General features: G+C 53.6%; 1 protein-coding gene across 1 annotated transcript in view; it reads left to right on the top strand.

Moving 5' to 3' along the window:
• PPP1R12B (protein phosphatase 1 regulatory subunit 12B) overlaps positions 1-18,525 on the top strand; it is a 72,235-nt gene that overhangs the window by 15,949 nt on the left and 37,761 nt on the right. Inside the window, exons 3-12 of the mRNA XM_028136971.2 lie at positions 9,613-9,731; positions 10,608-10,767; positions 11,847-11,991; positions 12,906-12,980; positions 14,563-14,642; positions 15,215-15,351; positions 15,796-15,911; positions 16,391-16,591; positions 17,058-17,140; positions 17,981-18,106. Coding sequence (XP_027992772.2) covers positions 9,613-9,731; positions 10,608-10,767; positions 11,847-11,991; positions 12,906-12,980; positions 14,563-14,642; positions 15,215-15,351; positions 15,796-15,911; positions 16,391-16,591; positions 17,058-17,140; positions 17,981-18,106 — 1,242 coding nt within the window. The remainder of the gene's footprint in view (positions 1-9,612; positions 9,732-10,607; positions 10,768-11,846; positions 11,992-12,905; positions 12,981-14,562; positions 14,643-15,214; positions 15,352-15,795; positions 15,912-16,390; positions 16,592-17,057; positions 17,141-17,980; positions 18,107-18,525) is intronic.

Here is an 18,525-nt window from a genome sequence, read left to right as displayed (position 1 = left end):
GCTCTCCATCACAATCATAAAGCACTCTCCATCACAATCATAAAGCGCCCTCCATCACAATCATAAAGCGCCCTCCATCACAATCATAAAGCGCCCTCCATCACAATCAACAGTGCTCTCCATCACAATCATAAAGCGCTCTCCATCACAATCATAAAGCGCTCTCCATCACAATCAACAGTGCTCTCCATCACAATCATAAAGCACTCTCCATCACAATCATAAAGCGCCCTCCATCACAATCATAAAGCGCCCTCCATCACAATCAACAGTGCTCTCCATCACAATCATAAAGCGCTCTCCATCACAATCAACAGTGCTCTCCATCACAATCATAGAGCACTCTCCATCACAATCATAAAGCGCTCTCCATCACAATCAACAGTGCCCTCCATCACAATCAACAGCGCTCTCCATCACAATCATAAAGCGCTCTCCATCACAATCAACAGCGCTCTCCATCACAATCAACAGCGCTCTCCATCACAATCAACAGCGCTCTCCATCACAATCATAAAGCGCTCTCCATCACAATCAACAGTGCTCTCCATCACAATCATAGAGCGCTCTCCATCACAATCAACAGCGCTCTCCATCACAATCAACAGTGCTCTCCATCACAATCATAAAGCACTCTCCATCACAATCAACAGCGCTCTCCATCACAATCAACAGTGCTCTCCATCACAATCATAAAGCGCCCTCCATCACAATCATAGAGCGCTCTCCATCACAATCATAAAGCGCTCTCCATCACAATCAACAGTGCTCTCCATCACAATCATAAAGCGCCCTCCATCACAATCAACAGCGCTCTCCATCACAATCATAAAGCGCCCTCCATCACAATCATAAAGCGCCCTCCATCACAATCATAAAGCGCCCTCCATCACAATCAACAGCGCTCTCCATCACAATCATAGAGCGCTCTCCATCACAATCAACAGCGCCCTCCATCACAATCATAGAGCGCTCTCCATCACAATCATAAAGCGCCCTCCATCACAATCATAAAGCGCTCTCCATCACAATCAGCAGTGCTCTCCATCACAATCATAGAGCGCTCTCCATCACAATCATAGAGCGCTCTCCATCACAATCATAAAGCGCTCTCCATCACAATCAGCAGTGCTCTCCATCACAATCATAAAGCGCCCTCCATCACAATCAACAGCGCTCTCCATCACAATCAGCAGTGCTCTCCATCACAATCAACAGTGCTCTCCATCACAATCATAAAGCGCCCTCCATCACAATCAACAGCGCTCTCCATCACAATCAACAGCGCCCTCCATCACAATCATAGAGCGCTCTCCATCACAATCATAAAGCACTCTCCATCACAATCAACAGCGCTCTCCATCACAATCAACAGCGCTCTCCATCACAATCAACAGCGCTCTCCATCACAATCAACAGTGCTCTCCATCACAATCATAAAGCGCTCTCCATCACAATCAGCAGTGCTCTCCATCACAATCATAAAGCGCCCTCCATCACAATCAACAGCGCTCTCCATCACAATCAGCAGTGCTCTCCATCACAATCAACAGTGCTCTCCATCACAATCATAAAGCGCCCTCCATCACAATCAACAGCGCTCTCCATCACAATCAACAGCGCCCTCCATCACAATCATAGAGCGCTCTCCATCACAATCATAGAGCACTCTCCATCACAATCAACAGCGCTCTCCATCACAATCAACAGCGCTCTCCATCACAATCAACAGTGCTCTCCATCACAATCATAAAGCGCTCTCCATCACAATCATAAAGCGCCCTCCATCACAATCATAAAGCGCTCTCCATCACAATCATAAAGCGCTCTCCATCACAATCATAAAGCACTCTCCATCACAATCAACAGTGCTCTCCATCACAATCAACAGCGCTCTCCATCACAATCATAAAGCGCCCTCCATCACAATCATAAAGCGCTCTCCATCACAATCAACAGTGCTCTCCATCACAATCATAAAGCACTCTCCATCACAATCATAAAGCGCCCTCCATCACAATCATAAAGCGCTCTCCATCACAATCATAAAGCGCTCTCCATCACAATCATAAAGCGCTCTCCATCACAATCATAAAGCGCCCTCCATCACAATCATAGAGCGCTCTCCATCACAATCATAAAGCGCCCTCCATCACAATCAACAGTGCTCTCCATCACAATCATAAAGCGCTCTCCATCACAATCAACAGCGCTCTCCATCACAATCATAAAGCGCCCTCCATCACACTCAACAGTGCTCTCCATCACAATCAACAGCGCTCTCCATCACAATCATAAAGCACTCTCCATCACAATCAACAGTGCTCTCCATCACAATCATAAAGCACTCTCCATCACAATCATAAAGCGCCCTCCATCACAATCATAAAGCGCCCTCCATCACAATCATAAAGCACTCTCCATCACAATCATAAAGCGCTCTCCATCACAATCATAAAGCGCTCTCCATCACAATCATAAAGCGCTCTCCATCACAATCATAAAGCGCCCTCCATCACAATCATAAAGCACTCTCCATCACAATCAACAGTGCTCTCCATCACAATCATAAAGCGCTCTCCATCACAATCAACAGTGCCCTCCATCACAATCAACAGCGCTCTCCATCACAATCATAAAGCACTCTCCATCACAATCATAAAGCGCTCTCCATCACAATCAACAGTGCTCTCCATCACAATCATAAAGCACTCTCCATCACAATCATAAAGCGCTCTCCATCACAATCAACAGCGCTCTCCATCACAATCATAAAGCGCTCTCCATCACAATCATAAAGCGCTCTCCATCACAATCATAAAGCGCTCTCCATCACAATCATAAAGCGCCCTCCATCACAATCATAAAGCACTCTCCATCACAATCAACAGTGCCCTCCATCACAATCATAAAGCGCTCTCCATCACAATCAACAGTGCCCTCCATCACAATCAACAGCGCTCTCCATCACAATCATAAAGCACTCTCCATCACAATCATAAAGCGCCCTCCATCACAATCAAAAGTGCCCTCCATCACAATCAACAGCGCTCTCCATCACAATCATAAAGCACTCTCCATCACAATCATAAAGCACTCTCCATCACAATCAACAGCGCTCTCCATCACAATCATAAAGCACTCTCCATCACAATCATAAAGCACTCTCCATCACAATCATAAAGCACTCTCCATCACAATCAACAGCGCTCTCCATCACAATCATAAAGCGCTCTCCATCACAATCATAAAGCGCCCTCCATCACAATCATAAAGCGCCCTCCATCACAATCATAAAGCGCTCTCCATCACAATCAACAGTGCTCTCCATCACAATCATAGAGCGCCCTCCATCACAATCATAAAGCACTCTCCATCACAATCATAAAGCGCCCTCCATCACAATCATAAAGCGCCCTCCATCACAATCATAAAGCGCCCTCCATCACAATCAACAGTGCTCTCCATCACAATCATAAAGCGCCCTCCATCACAATCAACAGTGCTCTCCATCACAATCATAAAGCACTCTCCATCACAATCATAAAGCGCCCTCCATCACAATCATAAAGCGCCCTCCATCACAATCAACAGTGCTCTCCATCACAATCATAAAGCGCCCTCCATCACAATCAACAGTGCTCTCCATTTCAATCATAGAGCGCTCTCCATCACAATCAACAGTGCTCTCCATCACAATCATAAAGCACTCTCCATCACAATCATAAAGCGCCCTCCATCACAATCATAAAGCGCCCTCCATCACAATCAACAGTGCTCTCCATCACAATCATAAAGCGCTCTCCATCACAATCAACAGTGCTCTCCATCACAATCATAGAGCGCTCTCCATCACAATCATAAAGCGCTCTCCATCACAATCATAGAGCGCTCTCCATCACAATCATAAAGCACTCTCCATCACAATCAACAGTGCTCTCCATCACAATCAACAGCGCTCTCCATCACAATCATAAAGCGCTCTCCATCACAATCAACAGCGCTCTCCATCACAATCAACAGCGCTCTCCATCACAATCAACAGCGCTCTCCATCACAATCAACAGCGCTCTCCATCACAATCATAAAGCGCTCTCCATCACAATCAACAGTGCTCTCCATCACAATCATAGAGCGCTCTCCATCACAATCAACAGCGCCCTCCATCACAATCATAGAGCGCTCTCCATCACAATCATAAAGCGCCCTCCATCACAATCATAAAGCGCCCTCCATCACAATCATAAAGCGCTCTACATCACAATCATAAAGCGCTCTCCATCACAATCATAAAGCGCCCTCCATCACAATCATAAAGCGCCCTCCATCACAATCAACAGTGCTCTCCATCACAATCATAAAGCACTCTCCATCACAATCAACAGTGCTCTCCATCACAATCATAAAGCGCCCTCCATCACAATCAACAGCGCTCTCCATCACAATCATAAAGCGCCCTCCATCACAATCATAAAGCGCCCTCCATCACAATCATAAAGCGCCCTCCATCACAATCAACAGCGCTCTCCATCACAATCATAGAGCGCTCTCCATCACAATCAACAGCGCCCTCCATCACAATCATAGAGCGCTCTCCATCACAATCATAAAGCGCCCTCCATCACAATCATAAAGCGCTCTCCATCACAATCAGCAGTGCTCTCCATCACAATCATAGAGCGCTCTCCATCACAATCATAGAGCGCTCTCCATCACAATCATAAAGCGCCCTCCATCACAATCAACAGCGCTCTCCATCACAATCAGCAGTGCTCTCCATCACAATCAACAGTGCTCTCCATCACAATCAACAGTGCTCTCCATCACAATCATAAAGCGCCCTCCATCACAATCAACAGCGCTCTCCATCACAATCAACAGCGCCCTCCATCACAATCATAGAGCGCTCTCCATCACAATCATAGAGCACTCTCCATCACAATCAACAGCGCTCTCCATCACAATCAACAGCGCTCTCCATCACAATCAACAGTGCTCTCCATCACAATCATAAAGCGCTCTCCATCACAATCATAAAGCGCCCTCCATCACAATCATAAAGCGCTCTCCATCACAATCATAAAGCGCTCTCCATCACAATCATAAAGCACTCTCCATCACAATCAACAGTGCTCTCCATCACAATCAACAGCGCTCTCCATCACAATCATAAAGCGCCCTCCATCACAATCATAAAGCGCTCTCCATCACAATCAACAGTGCTCTCCATCACAATCATAAAGCACTCTCCATCACAATCATAAAGCGCCCTCCATCACAATCATAAAGCGCTCTCCATCACAATCATAAAGCGCTCTCCATCACAATCATAAAGCGCTCTCCATCACAATCATAAAGCGCCCTCCATCACAATCATAGAGCGCTCTCCATCACAATCATAAAGCGCCCTCCATCACAATCAACAGTGCTCTCCATCACAATCATAAAGCGCTCTCCATCACAATCAACAGCGCTCTCCATCACAATCATAAAGCGCCCTCCATCACACTCAACAGTGCTCTCCATCACAATCAACAGCGCTCTCCATCACAATCATAAAGCACTCTCCATCACAATCAACAGTGCTCTCCATCACAATCATAAAGCACTCTCCATCACAATCATAAAGCGCCCTCCATCACAATCATAAAGCGCCCTCCATCACAATCATAAAGCACTCTCCATCACAATCATAAAGCGCTCTCCATCACAATCATAAAGCGCTCTCCATCACAATCATAAAGCGCTCTCCATCACAATCATAAAGCGCCCTCCATCACAATCATAAAGCACTCTCCATCACAATCAACAGTGCTCTCCATCACAATCATAAAGCGCCCCCCATCACAATCAACAGTGCCCTCCATCACAATCAACAGCGCTCTCCATCACAATCATAAAGCACTCTCCATCACAATCATAAAGCGCTCTCCATCACAATCATAAAGCACTCTCCATCACAATCAACAGTGCTCTCCATCACAATCATAAAGCACTCTCCATCACAATCATAAAGCGCCCTCCATCACAATCATAAAGCGCTCTCCATCACAATCAACAGTGCTCTCCATCACAATCATAAAGCACTCTCCATCACAATCATAAAGCGCCCTCCATCACAATCATAAAGCGCCCTCCATCACAATCATAAAGCGCTCTCCATCACAATCAACAGTGCACTCCATCACAATCATAGAGCACTCTCCATCACAATCATACAGCACTCTCCATCACAATAATAAAGCGCCCTCCATCACAATCATAAAGCGCCCTCCATCACAATCATAAAGCGCTCTCCATCACAATCAACAGTGCTCTCCATCACAATCATAAAGCGCCCTCCATCACAATCAACAGTGCTCTCCATCACAATCATAAAGCACTCTCCATCACAATCATAAAGCGCCCTCCATCACAATCATAAAGCGCCCTCCATCACAATCAACAGTGCTCTCCATCACAATCATAAAGCGCCCTCCATCACAATCAACAGTGCTCTCCATCACAATCATAGAGCGCTCTCCATCACAATCAACAGTGCTCTCCATCACAATCATAAAGCACTCTCCATCACAATCATAAAGCGCCCTCCATCACAATCATAAAGCGCCCTCCATCACAATCAACAGTGCTCTCCATCACAATCATAAAGCGCTCTCCATCACAATCAACAGTGCTCTCCATCACAATCATAGAGCGCTCTCCATCACAATCATAAAGCGCTCTCCATCACAATCATAGAGCGCTCTCCATCACAATCATAAAGCACTCTCCATCACAATCAACAGTGCTCTCCATCACAATCAACAGCGCTCTCCATCACAATCATAAAGCGCTCTCCATCACAATCAACAGCGCTCTCCATCACAATCAACAGCGCTCTCCATCACAATCAACAGCGCTCTCCATCACAATCATAAAGCGCTCTCCATCACAATCAACAGTGCTCTCCATCACAATCATAGAGCGCTCTCCATCACAATCAACAGTGCTCTCCATCACAATCATAGAGCGCTCTCCATCACAATCATAAAGAGCCCTCCATCACAATCATAAAGCGCCCTCCATCACAATCATAAAGCGCCCTCCATCACAATCATAAAGCACTCTCCATCACAATCATAAAGCGCCCTCCATCACAATCATAAAGCGCCCTCCATCACAATCAACAGTGCTCTCCATCACAATCATAAAGCACTCTCCATCACAATCAACAGTGCTCTCCATCACAATCATAAAGCGCCCTCCATCACAATCAACAGCGCTCTCCATCACAATCATAAAGCGCCCTCCATCACAATCATAAAGCGCCCTCCATCACAATCATAAAGCGCCCTCCATCACAATCAACAGCGCCCTCCATCACAATCATAGAGCGCTCTCCATCACAATCATAAAGCGCCCTCCATCACAATCATAAAGCGCTCTCCATCACAATCAGCAGTGCTCTCCATCACAATCATAGAGCGCTCTCCATCACAATCATAGAGCGCTCTCCATCACAATCATAAAGCGCCCTCCATCACAATCAACAGCGCTCTCCATCACAATCAGCAGTGCTCTCCATCACAATCAACAGTGCTCTCCATCACAATCAACAGTGCTCTCCATCACAATCATAAAGCGCCCTCCATCACAATCAACAGCGCTCTCCATCACAATCAACAGCGCTCTCCATCACAATCATAGAGCGCTCTCCATCACAATCATAAAGCACTCTCCATCACAATCAACAGCGCTCTCCATCACAATCATAAAGCACTCTCCATCACAATCAACAGCGCTCTCCATCACAATCAACAGTGCTCTCCATCACAATCATAAAGCGCTCTCCATCACAATCATAAAGCGCTCTCCATCACAATCATAAAGCACTCTCCATCACAATCATAAAGCACTCTCCATCACAATCATAAAGCGCCCTCCATCACAATCATAAAGCGCCCTCCATCACAATCATAAAGCGCCCTCCATCACAATCATAAAGCGCTCTCCATCACAATCATAAAGCACTCTCCATCACAATCATAAAGCGCTCTCCATCACAATCAACAGCGCTCTCCATCACAATCATAAAGCGCCCTCCATCACAATCATAAAGCACTCTCCATCACAATCAACAGCGCTCTCCATCACAATCAACAGTGCTCTCCATCACAATCATAAAGCGCTCTCCATCACAATCATAAAGCGCCCTCCATCACAATCATAAAGCGCCCTCCATCACAATCAAAGCGCTCTCCATCACAATCAACAGTGCTCTCCATCACAATCATAAAACGCCCTCCATCACAATCATAAAGCACTCTCCATCACAATCATAAAGCGCCCTCCATCACAATCATAAAGCGCTCTCCATCACAATCATAAAGCGCCCTCCATCACAATCATAAAGCGCTCTCCATCACAATCATAAAGCACTCTCCATCACAATCATAAAGCACTCTCCATCACAATCAACAGCGCTCTCCATCACAATCATAAAGCGCTCTCCATCACAATCATAAAGCACTCTCCATCACAATCAACAGCGCTCTCCATCACAATCAACAGTGCTCTCCATCACAATCATAAAGCGCTCTCCATCACAATCATAAAGCGCCCTCCATCACAATCATAAAGCGCCCTCCATCACAATCATAAAGCGCTCTCCATCACAATCAACAGTGCCCTCCATCACAATCATAAAGCGCCCTCCATCACAATCATAAAGCGCTCTCCATCACAATCATAAAGCACTCTCCATCACAATCATAAAGCGCTCTCCATCACAATCAACAGTGCCCTCCATCACAATCATAAAGGCCTCTATCAGCGATGAGCTAGGAGGGCAGGGGGCTGTATTTTCTCCGGGAAATGTGTATTGAGCTAATGGGTACTTCTGAGCCTCCGGGTAACTATAAGGATTCTCAGGGGTAAAGTAAATATTACTTCAGAGGTTGATACTCTTGTTCAGGGATAAGTGTGAATCTAAAGAGGTTTTTATTTTTTATTCTAAAAATGGGTTTGGCCCTGGCTGGTGTGGCTCAAGGGTTAGAGCGCTGGCCTGCAGACTGAAGGGTCTCGGGTTCAATTCCTGGTCAAGGGCACGTGCCTCAGTTGTAGGTTCGATCCCTGGCCCCGGGGCCTGAGGCAACCAACCGATGTGTCTCTCTCTGGTCGATGTTTCTCAGAGCCGAGAGGGAGGGGAAGTGTGGGGCAGAGGGAGGGGCTGAGGGAGCAGGGAGGACCTTCCGGTGGTGAGAGCAGCAAAGGCCTCAGGAGCCAGCGCCTTGCAAATGACAGTAATGTTTCCTGAGGTGCTGAAGGGCGGATGTCTAATGTAGGTGGTGTTCTTCTCCTTTAAATGCTTGTGAATAGTGTAGAGCTCTGAGCATTATTGGGATTCTCACTGGCCCAAGAGCACCTGATCTTGTGAAAGATGAACTAGACGTGAAGTCATGACCGGAGCCATAACCTCGGCCCCTCGCTGCCTCTGTGACCCTAAGAAAATCACTCGGCGCGTGTGAGCCCAGTTTCTTACACGGGCCTCGCTCCCTCCGCATAGAGTCTCGCGCATGAGGGTAAAAGCATGAGTGACAGATGGTGTTAACGCTGGTCTCGTCTGCACAGGTACTTCCTCAGCCACGGAGCCAGCGTGAGCATTGTCAACAGCGAAGGGGAGGTGCCCTCTGACCTGGCGGAGGAGCCGGCCATGAAGGACCTTCTTCTGGAGCAAGTGAAGAAGCAAGGTAACCAGGCTGACACAGCACCCAGGGAGCCACCATGTCACGGGACGGGCCACCTGTGTGCGCAGCGTTGGTCTTCGGTCAGACGTCCAGTGACCCGCGTCCAACCTCAACTGAGCATGGGCGTCGGAAGTTCACCAGGATGGCCCTGGCTTTGTGGACGTGCCTCGTGGTGCCTTTCCCTCTTCCCGTTACACGGCCGTCACGGGGTCTGTGCTCCTTCCCTGGCGGAGCGCAGTGCCTTTCCCGGCGTGACCTCAGGAAAGGCCAGCGCTGGCCCTCCACGTGTTTGCAGACTGCCCAAAGCCGAACATGTTTCATGCCAGCCCTTAGAGAACATGTGGGACCGTGTCCCAGGGCCGTGAGCATGAGCTGTCACTGCCTCCTGTGGAGCTGTGTCGTGCACCTGAGGAGGCGGTGCTGAGTCTCCCGCCCAGATCGGCTCTCGCAGCCTGGTGGCGGCTCCCATGTGTCCTGTGGCCTTTCGGTGTCTGTTCCCTCGTCTGTTCCCGGGGGAGGTGTGTCTGTTATTTTTACCCCCGAGGATGTTGGGGAACGGAAATGCTGTCCATGCAGAGGACTCTGAAGGAGACGTTCTGCACAGAGACCCTAACAGACACAGCAGCCCCTCTGGTCTTGGTGTGCGGGGGCTGAAGACCGCTTGGGTGTGTCCCTAATGGGCCCGCCATCACACTGCATTCCTGACGCTGTCACACTGATAAAGCTACTGCTACCTCACCCTTGCCATTGCTCTGTAAACGGAGGTGAATTGATGGGTGCCGGCCTGTGGCTAACAGTTGCCTGTGGGATGTTGAGGACGTGTTTGAGTCTAAGGGTGAGTGGCCGTGGTAACGCCGGCGTCCTGTGTGGCTCCCACAGGGGTGGACCTGGAGCAGGCGCGGAAGGAGGAGGAGCAGCAGATGCTGCAGGACGCGAGGCAGTGGCTCAACAGCGGGAAGATCGAGGACACCAGGCAGACTCGCTCGGGGGCCACCGCCCTGCACGTGGCAGCCGCCAAGGGCTACTCTGAGGTCCTCAGGTATGTCAGCCACAGCGACCACGGTCGGGAGGTGGGGATGAGAGAGACAGGCCTGGGACGTGGGCGTATGAGAGTTCCAAGGTGGGGGTTTCTCTGTGTGGCCCCCCTGACCTGCAGTCTCTTATGTTTGCTGGTGTTCACCGTGGACACCCAGCCCCGCCGTCCCCCAGCTTCTTGTGGCCTGTGAGACGGGAGCCTGGCCGAGAGTGGCCTGACGGGCCTCTCCCAGCTCCGGGATGCAGTGTTACATCCCTGCAGCCGCCCCTCTGTCACACGTCACGCGGGACAGATTTGAGGCCGTTGGGTCCGCTGGATGCAGACAGTTTCTCTGGGCTCATTGGTCTGTGATACGATCCGGAGTGTGCGTGTCCAGCTGCAGTCGATGGCCGTCCGTCTGGACAGGCGGAGTTCGGGTCCTGCCTCCTTGTGTCCACACGCTTCACGTGGCTCTCAGGATGGCGCCACGATGTCAGAGTCAGCTGACATGGGTTTCTAGCTGCGGGCAGTCATGCTCTGCTCACTCCTGAAACATCTGGAGGCCCACGACGTGGGGACCGGCATCAGCCGTGCTGTTTCCTCGGGAGACAGGCCCTGGCCCCAGGCCCTTAGAGTCACGCGTGCTGTTCGCGAGAAGCCCTGCGGGCGCTGGGCAGAGTGGCAGTGTGAGGGTCTGCAGTGAGCCTGGGGTGCCCCAGAGGTGAACCGAGGCCGGCAGGGGAAGTGCCCCGAAGAGAACCACGTCCTCATTTGAGGGGCCACTTCCCACCTGCAGGCGTAAGAAAGCCCGCATGGTCGGGGAGACAGAACCCCCGGGTGGCGTCGTGGGCTGTGCTAATGAGTTAGGTGTTGGCATCTCTCAGGTGCACTCCGCTCCAGACACGGCCGTAAGCGGAACACGCATGTGCTGGGGCATCCCGTGTGCCCTCGGGTGGGTCCGTGTTGCCTGTGATTGGGCCTCAGTGTGTAACCAGCTGGAGCTGTGCTGAGGGGAGGAGAGCCTCACCCCTGTCCGCTGGGAGGGGCAGTGTCCTTGGCAGGAAACGCAAGTGGGGTACACAGGTCCGTGTGGTTTCTCTCAGACTGCTAATTCAGGCTGGCTACGACCTGGACGTGCAGGACCACGACGGCTGGACGCCCCTCCACGCCGCCGCGCACTGGGGCGTGAAGGAGGCCTGCTCCATCCTGGCCGAGGCCCTCTGCAACATGGACGTCAGGAATAAGCTGGTGAGTCGGCCGGGCCCCCTGTGAGGGCAGCGAGACTGTGCCGGGCCTCGGAACAGCCGCCCCGAGTCTGGCCAGGGGCGTGGAGACACGTCTCCATGGCCATAATCAGCACGGGGGTTTGCTGAGCCTGAAGCTCCAGCGGCCGCCTTCTGCTTCCACTAAAGCCGTGGTCGGCAAACCGAGGCTCACGAGCCACATGCGGCTCTCTGGCCCCTGGAGTGTGGCTCTTCCACAAAATACCACGGCCTGGGCGAGTCTATGTTGAAGAAGTGGCGTTAGAAGAAATTTAAGTTTAAAAAATGTGGCTCTCAAAAGAAATTTCAATCATTGTCCTGTTGATATTTGGCTCTGTGGACTCATGAGTTTGCCGACCACTGCACTAAAACAAGCAAACAGGAGTTTGGTTGAAATAATGTTACTCGCTTTCCTATGTCTGCAGAACTTTAGGAATTTCCTGGCAATCCAGAGGCACGGCCCTTTAGAGAGTGGGTGTGCCTGTCTGCCTCCCCATCTCCAGATCTGGTCTGTTCTCTGGTTGGGGTTTGGGTCCTTGGCTGTGCTGGTGTTGCCTGGAGGAGTGATGTTAGGGACATGCCAGGCCCTCCTGAGGCTTCTGAGAGCCCCTGTGGAACTTGTCATGCAATCAGACCATTGAGGAGCAGGTCCAGGGAGAGGCAGGAAGTGTCCGAATGATGTGGGCTTTCCTCACTGCTGTTTACAGAGTGTTAGCTCTCTCCACAAGGGCTTGCTGTTTCTCTGTGATAAACGAAGACCTGGTCGTAACGTAGACCGGAGCGTGAGGGAAGCAGCTGGTGCTGGACACAGAGGCGGGAGTGACTGCTGGAGATGGCTCCGGTGGAGTCTCGGGATCACGCCTGTGTTTCCTCCTGGTCACGGTACCCTCTCTCTGCCAGGGCCAGACGCCGTTCGATGTGGCTGACGAGGGCCTCGTGGAGCACCTGGAGATGCTCCAGAAGCAGCAGAGTGTGGTGAGTCCCCAGGATGCTGAGAGGGTCGGAGGGATGCTGACAGTCCGGGGGATGCTGAGAGGGTCGGAGGGATGCTGAGAGGGTCAGGGGGATGCTGAGAGGGTCGGAGGGATGCTGAGAGGGTCGGGGGGATGCTGAGAGGGTCGGGGGATGCTGAGAGGGTCGGGGGGATGCTGAGAGGGTCGGGGGGATGCTGAGAGGGTCGGGGGGATGCTGAGAGGGTCGGGGGGATGCTGAGAGGGTCGGGGGATGCTGAGAGGGTCGGGGGATGCTGAGAGGGTCAGGGGGATGCTGAGAGGGTCGGGGGATGCTGAGAGGGTCAGGGGGATGCTGAGAGGGTCAGGGGGATGCTGAGAGGGTCGGAGGGATGCTGACAGTCCGGGGGATGCTGACAGTCCGGGGGATGCTGAGAGGGTCGGAGGATGCTGAGAGGGTCGGGGGGATGCTCAGAGGGTCGGGGGGATGCTCAGAGGGCCCAGGGGATGCTCAGAGGGTCGGGGGATGCTCAGAGGGTTGGGGGATGCTGAGAGGGTCGGGGGGATGCTCAGAGGGTCGGAGGGATGCTGAGAGGGTCGGAGGGATGCTCAGAGGGTCGGAGGGATGCTCAGAGGGTCGGAGGGATGCTGAGAGGGTCGGAGGGATGCTGAGAGGGTCGGGGGATGCTGAGAGGTCGGGGGATGCTGAGAGGGTCAGGGGGATGCTGAGAGGGTCAGGGGGATGCTGACAGTCCGGGGGATGCTGAGAGGGTCGGGGGATGCTGAGAGGGTCGGGGGATGCTGAGAGGGTCGGGGGATGCTGAGAGGGTCGGGGGGATGCTCAGAGGGTCGGGGGATGCTGAGAGGGTCAGGGGGATGCTGAGAGGGTCAGGGGGATGCTGAGAGGGTCGGGTGATGCTGAGAGGGTCAGGGGGATGCTCAGAGGGTCGGAGGGATGCTGAGAGGGTCAGGGGGATGCTGAGAGGGTCGGAGGGATGCTGAGAGGGTCAGGGGGATGCTGAGAGGGTCGGAGGGATGCTGAGAGGGTCAGGGGGATGCTGAGAGGGTCGGGGGATGCTGAGAGGGTCGGGGGATGCTGACAGTCCGGGGGATGCTGAGAGGGTCGGGGGATGCTGAGAGGGTCGGGGGATGCTCAGAGGGCCCGGGGGATGCTCAGAGGGTCGGGGGATGCTCAGAGGGTCGGGGGATGCTCAGAGGGTCGGGGAATGCTGAGAGGGTTGGGGGATGCTCAGAGGGCCTGGGGGATGCTAAGAGTCCGAGGGATGCTGAGAGCTGTTGGACAGTCTCAGTCCACGCCAGGCATCTCAGTCACTCGCTCTAGTCAGGTCTGTGTTCCCTGCGGGCACTGTCAGCAGCCTGTTAGAAGGAAATATCCCAGAAACCCTGATGGTTAAAGTTTACTCGTTACAGGAACACCTTCCAGACTAGCAGTTAGCCTTGCATTCTGGAAAATGAACGTGGTTTGCTCAGGTTCTCTCCTTCCCTTTGGGCTGTTGGTCTGGCCTTCAGGGTGACAGGGCTGTTTCGAGTTCTCATCTCCGCTGGCTTTACCAAAGATCAGACTCTTGGCTTTTCTCACCTTGCAGCTTCGGAGTGAAAAAGAGACGCGGAATCAGCTCATTGAGTCGGACCTGAACAGCAGATTGCAGGGTGGACTCCTTAAGAAGTAAGAGGTTGGGAGCCCGTGGGAGTGACACACTTAGTGTGAGGATTTGCACAATAAGGAAACTTTGATTGTAGCCCAGTGACTTTTGAACATGTGGGAACGTTTGAGGGCAGGGAGGAGCGTTGATACGTGGGGAGGCGCTGAGGGTGGGGGGAATGAATCCACAGTGTGCAGCATTTCTTGGTCCCCAGCTCAGGGGTCCCAGGTCCCGACCACCACTCCGATGGGCCGTTCCGTGAGCTCAGGGACCACCACCCCAGAGCCAGCAGGCTGCTCGGCGTCATAAGCACTGAGTAACTTGTTCAATGATTTCTGTTTACCTGCCCGCAGTACCCAGGTCCGTGGCCTCTTTTCTCTGTGTGAATGGCTAGAGCTCCTAAGTCACCCTCCACCGCCAAACAGTAAACCTTCGTGTGTTACACAGGCCAGGACGCGGGACGCAGGCAGAGGAGGGTCCGAATGCCTTTCTGTTGCTGTGACCCAGGCTCGTCAGCGCGCTCTCCCAACACCTGTGAGTGCGCTTACATAGTTGTCGTTTCTGAATGACACTCAAACTGTCTTCCATGATTTAGCAAAGAGAAGATGCTCTACGGGGAGGAGACGCCCAAGTCCCACGAAACGGAGGAAGAAAACAAGGAGTCCAGCAGCTCCAGCTCGGAGGAGGAGGGCGAAGATGAAGCGTCCGAGTCTGAGACTGAGAAGGAGGCAGGTAATGCGGATGTTCCTGCCCAGGCCCTGTGGTCCCAGCGCGAGCGTGCCTGTCCGACGGAGAGCCGGAGCCCGCAGACAGGCAGGGAGGGGGCCGAGATGTCCCTTTGTAGTGAGGACGCAGTGGTGAAGGCGGTGAGCTGAGTTAGAGCAGCTGTCCTGTAGTCACGGGGCCAGGGGCCCGAAGAAGTCCTGTGTGAGGGGCCACCTCTCCGACGCTGGGCCTCGCGGGGCTCACGTGGTTGGTGCCTCCTGTGACCGTCCCGTGGGGAGACCCGTGAAGGGGAGGCTGGGCAAAGGCAGCAGCTGCTAGAGATTTCATCAGTTGGAGGCCAAGCATGCACAGCTCTAGTCTAGGTAACGGGTAAGCCTGTTCTGTTAGCAGGAAAGCACATGCATGAAGATGAGATTTTCACACGTGCACTTGTGCTTCCTGTGTCTTAAGCCACAGATCGGAAGCCGGAGGCCGTTGTCAACCATTCCAGCTCGGAAAGCAAGGGCCACATCCCAGAGCAGACACCAGCCCCCACCCAGAACACCTCTGTCTCCTCAGCCAGGAGGGTGAGTGCTGGGTTAATTTGGGTGTTAGGTTCCCCCGACTGCAGTAACGACAAGGAGAAAGGCCTGAAGGATACATTCTTGCAAAACAGTAAAGATACATGGCTGCCCTAACAAACCACGCAGACTGGGTGCCTTTAAACCATGGTAATTGATTTCTCAGTTCTGGAGGCAGGGAGCCCAAGGCCCAGGTGCCAGCAGATTCGGTTCCTGGTGAGGACGCCCTTCTGGCTCAAAGATGCCCCCTTATCTTGGGTGTCCGAGCTCCGGAGACAGGAGCGAGTCTGATTTGTCGGAGCAGCCCCGTCGGGGCAGGTGTGTTGAGAGTCTGAGGCTCTTTCTGGCTCAGGAACCAAGGCAGCCTCAAGGGGAGTGTGGTGTCAGTAGGCGAGGGCAGGGCACTGGCCCAGAGCCTGTGGGGCCTCCCTGGACTCCAGGGCGCAGAGGCAAGCGGCCCTTTCTTTCCTTTCCTTCCCTGGTAGCTCGCCAGCCTTTTTAACAAGCTGGAGGAGCCCAGAGACGAGTCTCCTTCCTCATGGCGCCTGGGACTGAGGAAGACGGGCAGCCACAACACACTGAGTGCCGTGGCCGACGCCCGGGAGGCTGCGAGGGACCGGGGCTCCGCCCTCTCCCGCTCGGCGTCCAGCCCTCGCATCTCCGCTCTGCTGGACAACAGAGACAAGGTACGCCTGGGCCCGGGCAGCCGGCTCCCACGGGCAGCGGCTCAGTGTCCCGCTTCCTCCTCCATGTGGTCGGGCCGGCTCCGCAGGCCGCTCGTGGGCGACGGCCATGGTGCGCACGGCTCCCTCTCACAGTTGGTCCAGCCCCTGGCCTGGCCCTCGGAGCCCTGCCCCTCGGCTCGGGCTGGTGTCGGACGGACAGTCCTTTTGTCTCAGCTGCTGCGCGTGGTGCGTGCAGCTCTCCTCTATCTCATCATCCCGGCTTCCCCAGCAGAATCCTTTCCCTGACGTGGGTTTTACACGGAGGGGCCTTGGGAATAAGCCTGGGAGAGCTAACCCTTTGTAACAAACCCCGGCTGCACGTGGGACCGAGCTGGAATGAGGTGGGGGGTGCTAACTGCTGTTCATCCCGAGGGTCATTCCTGTGTCTGTGGTGCGTCGGCCTGCGCGTCACCGTCTCGTTTTGCAGGAGAGGGAGAGCAGAAGCTACCTCAGCTCCCTGGCGCCCCGGAGGCTCAGCAGCACGAGTGACGCTGAGGAGAAGGAGAACAGGTAACAGTGAGGCTGAGGCAGCCCACCTGCCACACGGCTCCTCGGGGCGGGCTCCGCGGCAGGCGCTGCAGCGGCCGGGGCTCTGGCTTCCCAGGTGCCCTCGCCCCTCGCCCCGGCCACCCCGGGGCAGCACCAGCAGGATTGCTCTGTCTCAGTATTGATCAGCTCCAATGCGTGAGCAGGGGAAGTCTCCGTCCTCCTCCTCAGTTACAATGAGGCGCCACTGAGTCTCAGTGGACCTTGCCCTAGAACCTCTCGGGTGTGGTCCTCCCGGGCATCATGGGCACGTGTCAGAGACGCAGACTCGGGCCCCACCCACACCCGCTGAACTGGAAGCTCCATTCCAACAACAGTCCAGGCGACTCAGCTGCGCGGGAGCCTGGGAGGGGCTCCGGAGACTTGGCTCTTGTAGCAAAGGCCAGAGGTACCCGTGTGGTCAGAACCGAGCCACAGCCCCTCTGGGCACGGTTCACTGGCGATGCCATTGCGGCACAGAGGCCCTGCTCTTTCCTCTTCCCTGCGACCTCTCCCTCCTCTGTCCCCTTCTCCGCCTCCTGCTGGGGGCGGGTTGGCAGCGTCCTCATGAGGAGAGGGTGAGAGGCCTTGGCCCAGGGCTTAGCCGAGCGGGTCGGCTTTGAAGTTGTGAAGGGGCAGCAGGCGTGGCTTTTGCTCTTGCCCTAGAGGTGGGGCGGCCATCTCTGTGGCACGGAGCACAGCACAGACGGAGCGGCGACCCTGCTGCTCCCGCCGCACAGCCGCTTCAGGCCCTTCCTCGCGTGCGGGTCGCGGGCAGGAGCTGGGAGTGGGCGCCACGGTGCTCTGGCTTTCTTCCTGCCTCAGAGAATCGGCTGTAAACCTGGTGAGAAGCGGCTCGTACACTCGGCAGCTGCGGAGGGACGAAGCCAAGGGGAGCGAGCCGCCGCCGACCACGGCCCCTTCTACCTACGTGTCCACCTACCTGAAAAGGTACCAGTTCGGCGGGCGGGAGGCCAAGGTGTGTGGGTCGTAACTGCACACCTGTAGACCAACACCACACAAACGAGTCCGGAAATGAATTACTGTGGATGTTGTGGGAGTAACATTTGACTAATTTGAAATTAAAACTAATTGTCTTAGCTGAATTAAAGTAAGCTAATTCCAAAGTCTCACCACAGACAGGCCTGAGCTCACACTCTGCCCTCGGGTCCTGTTAAGTCGCCCGGAAGTGCCCGGAGCTCTGAGCAGGCCCGGCCGGCCGGCCCGCGTAAAACCACAGCCACGCTCATCTCCAGTGGTTTTGAGGGAGGAGGGGACCCTGCAGGGGGGCGAGGGGGGCGGACAGGGCAGGTTTGTTTGCAGCAAAGACGTTTCACGTTGACGCCTGTGACTAGAGGGACTTGAGTTGT

The sequence above is a fragment of the Eptesicus fuscus genome, chromosome 24 (genome assembly GCF_027574615.1).
Source record: "Eptesicus fuscus isolate TK198812 chromosome 24, DD_ASM_mEF_20220401, whole genome shotgun sequence".
NCBI classification, from domain to species: domain Eukaryota; kingdom Metazoa; phylum Chordata; class Mammalia; order Chiroptera; family Vespertilionidae; genus Eptesicus; species Eptesicus fuscus.
This window is presented reverse-complemented; position numbering and strand designations above follow the sequence as displayed.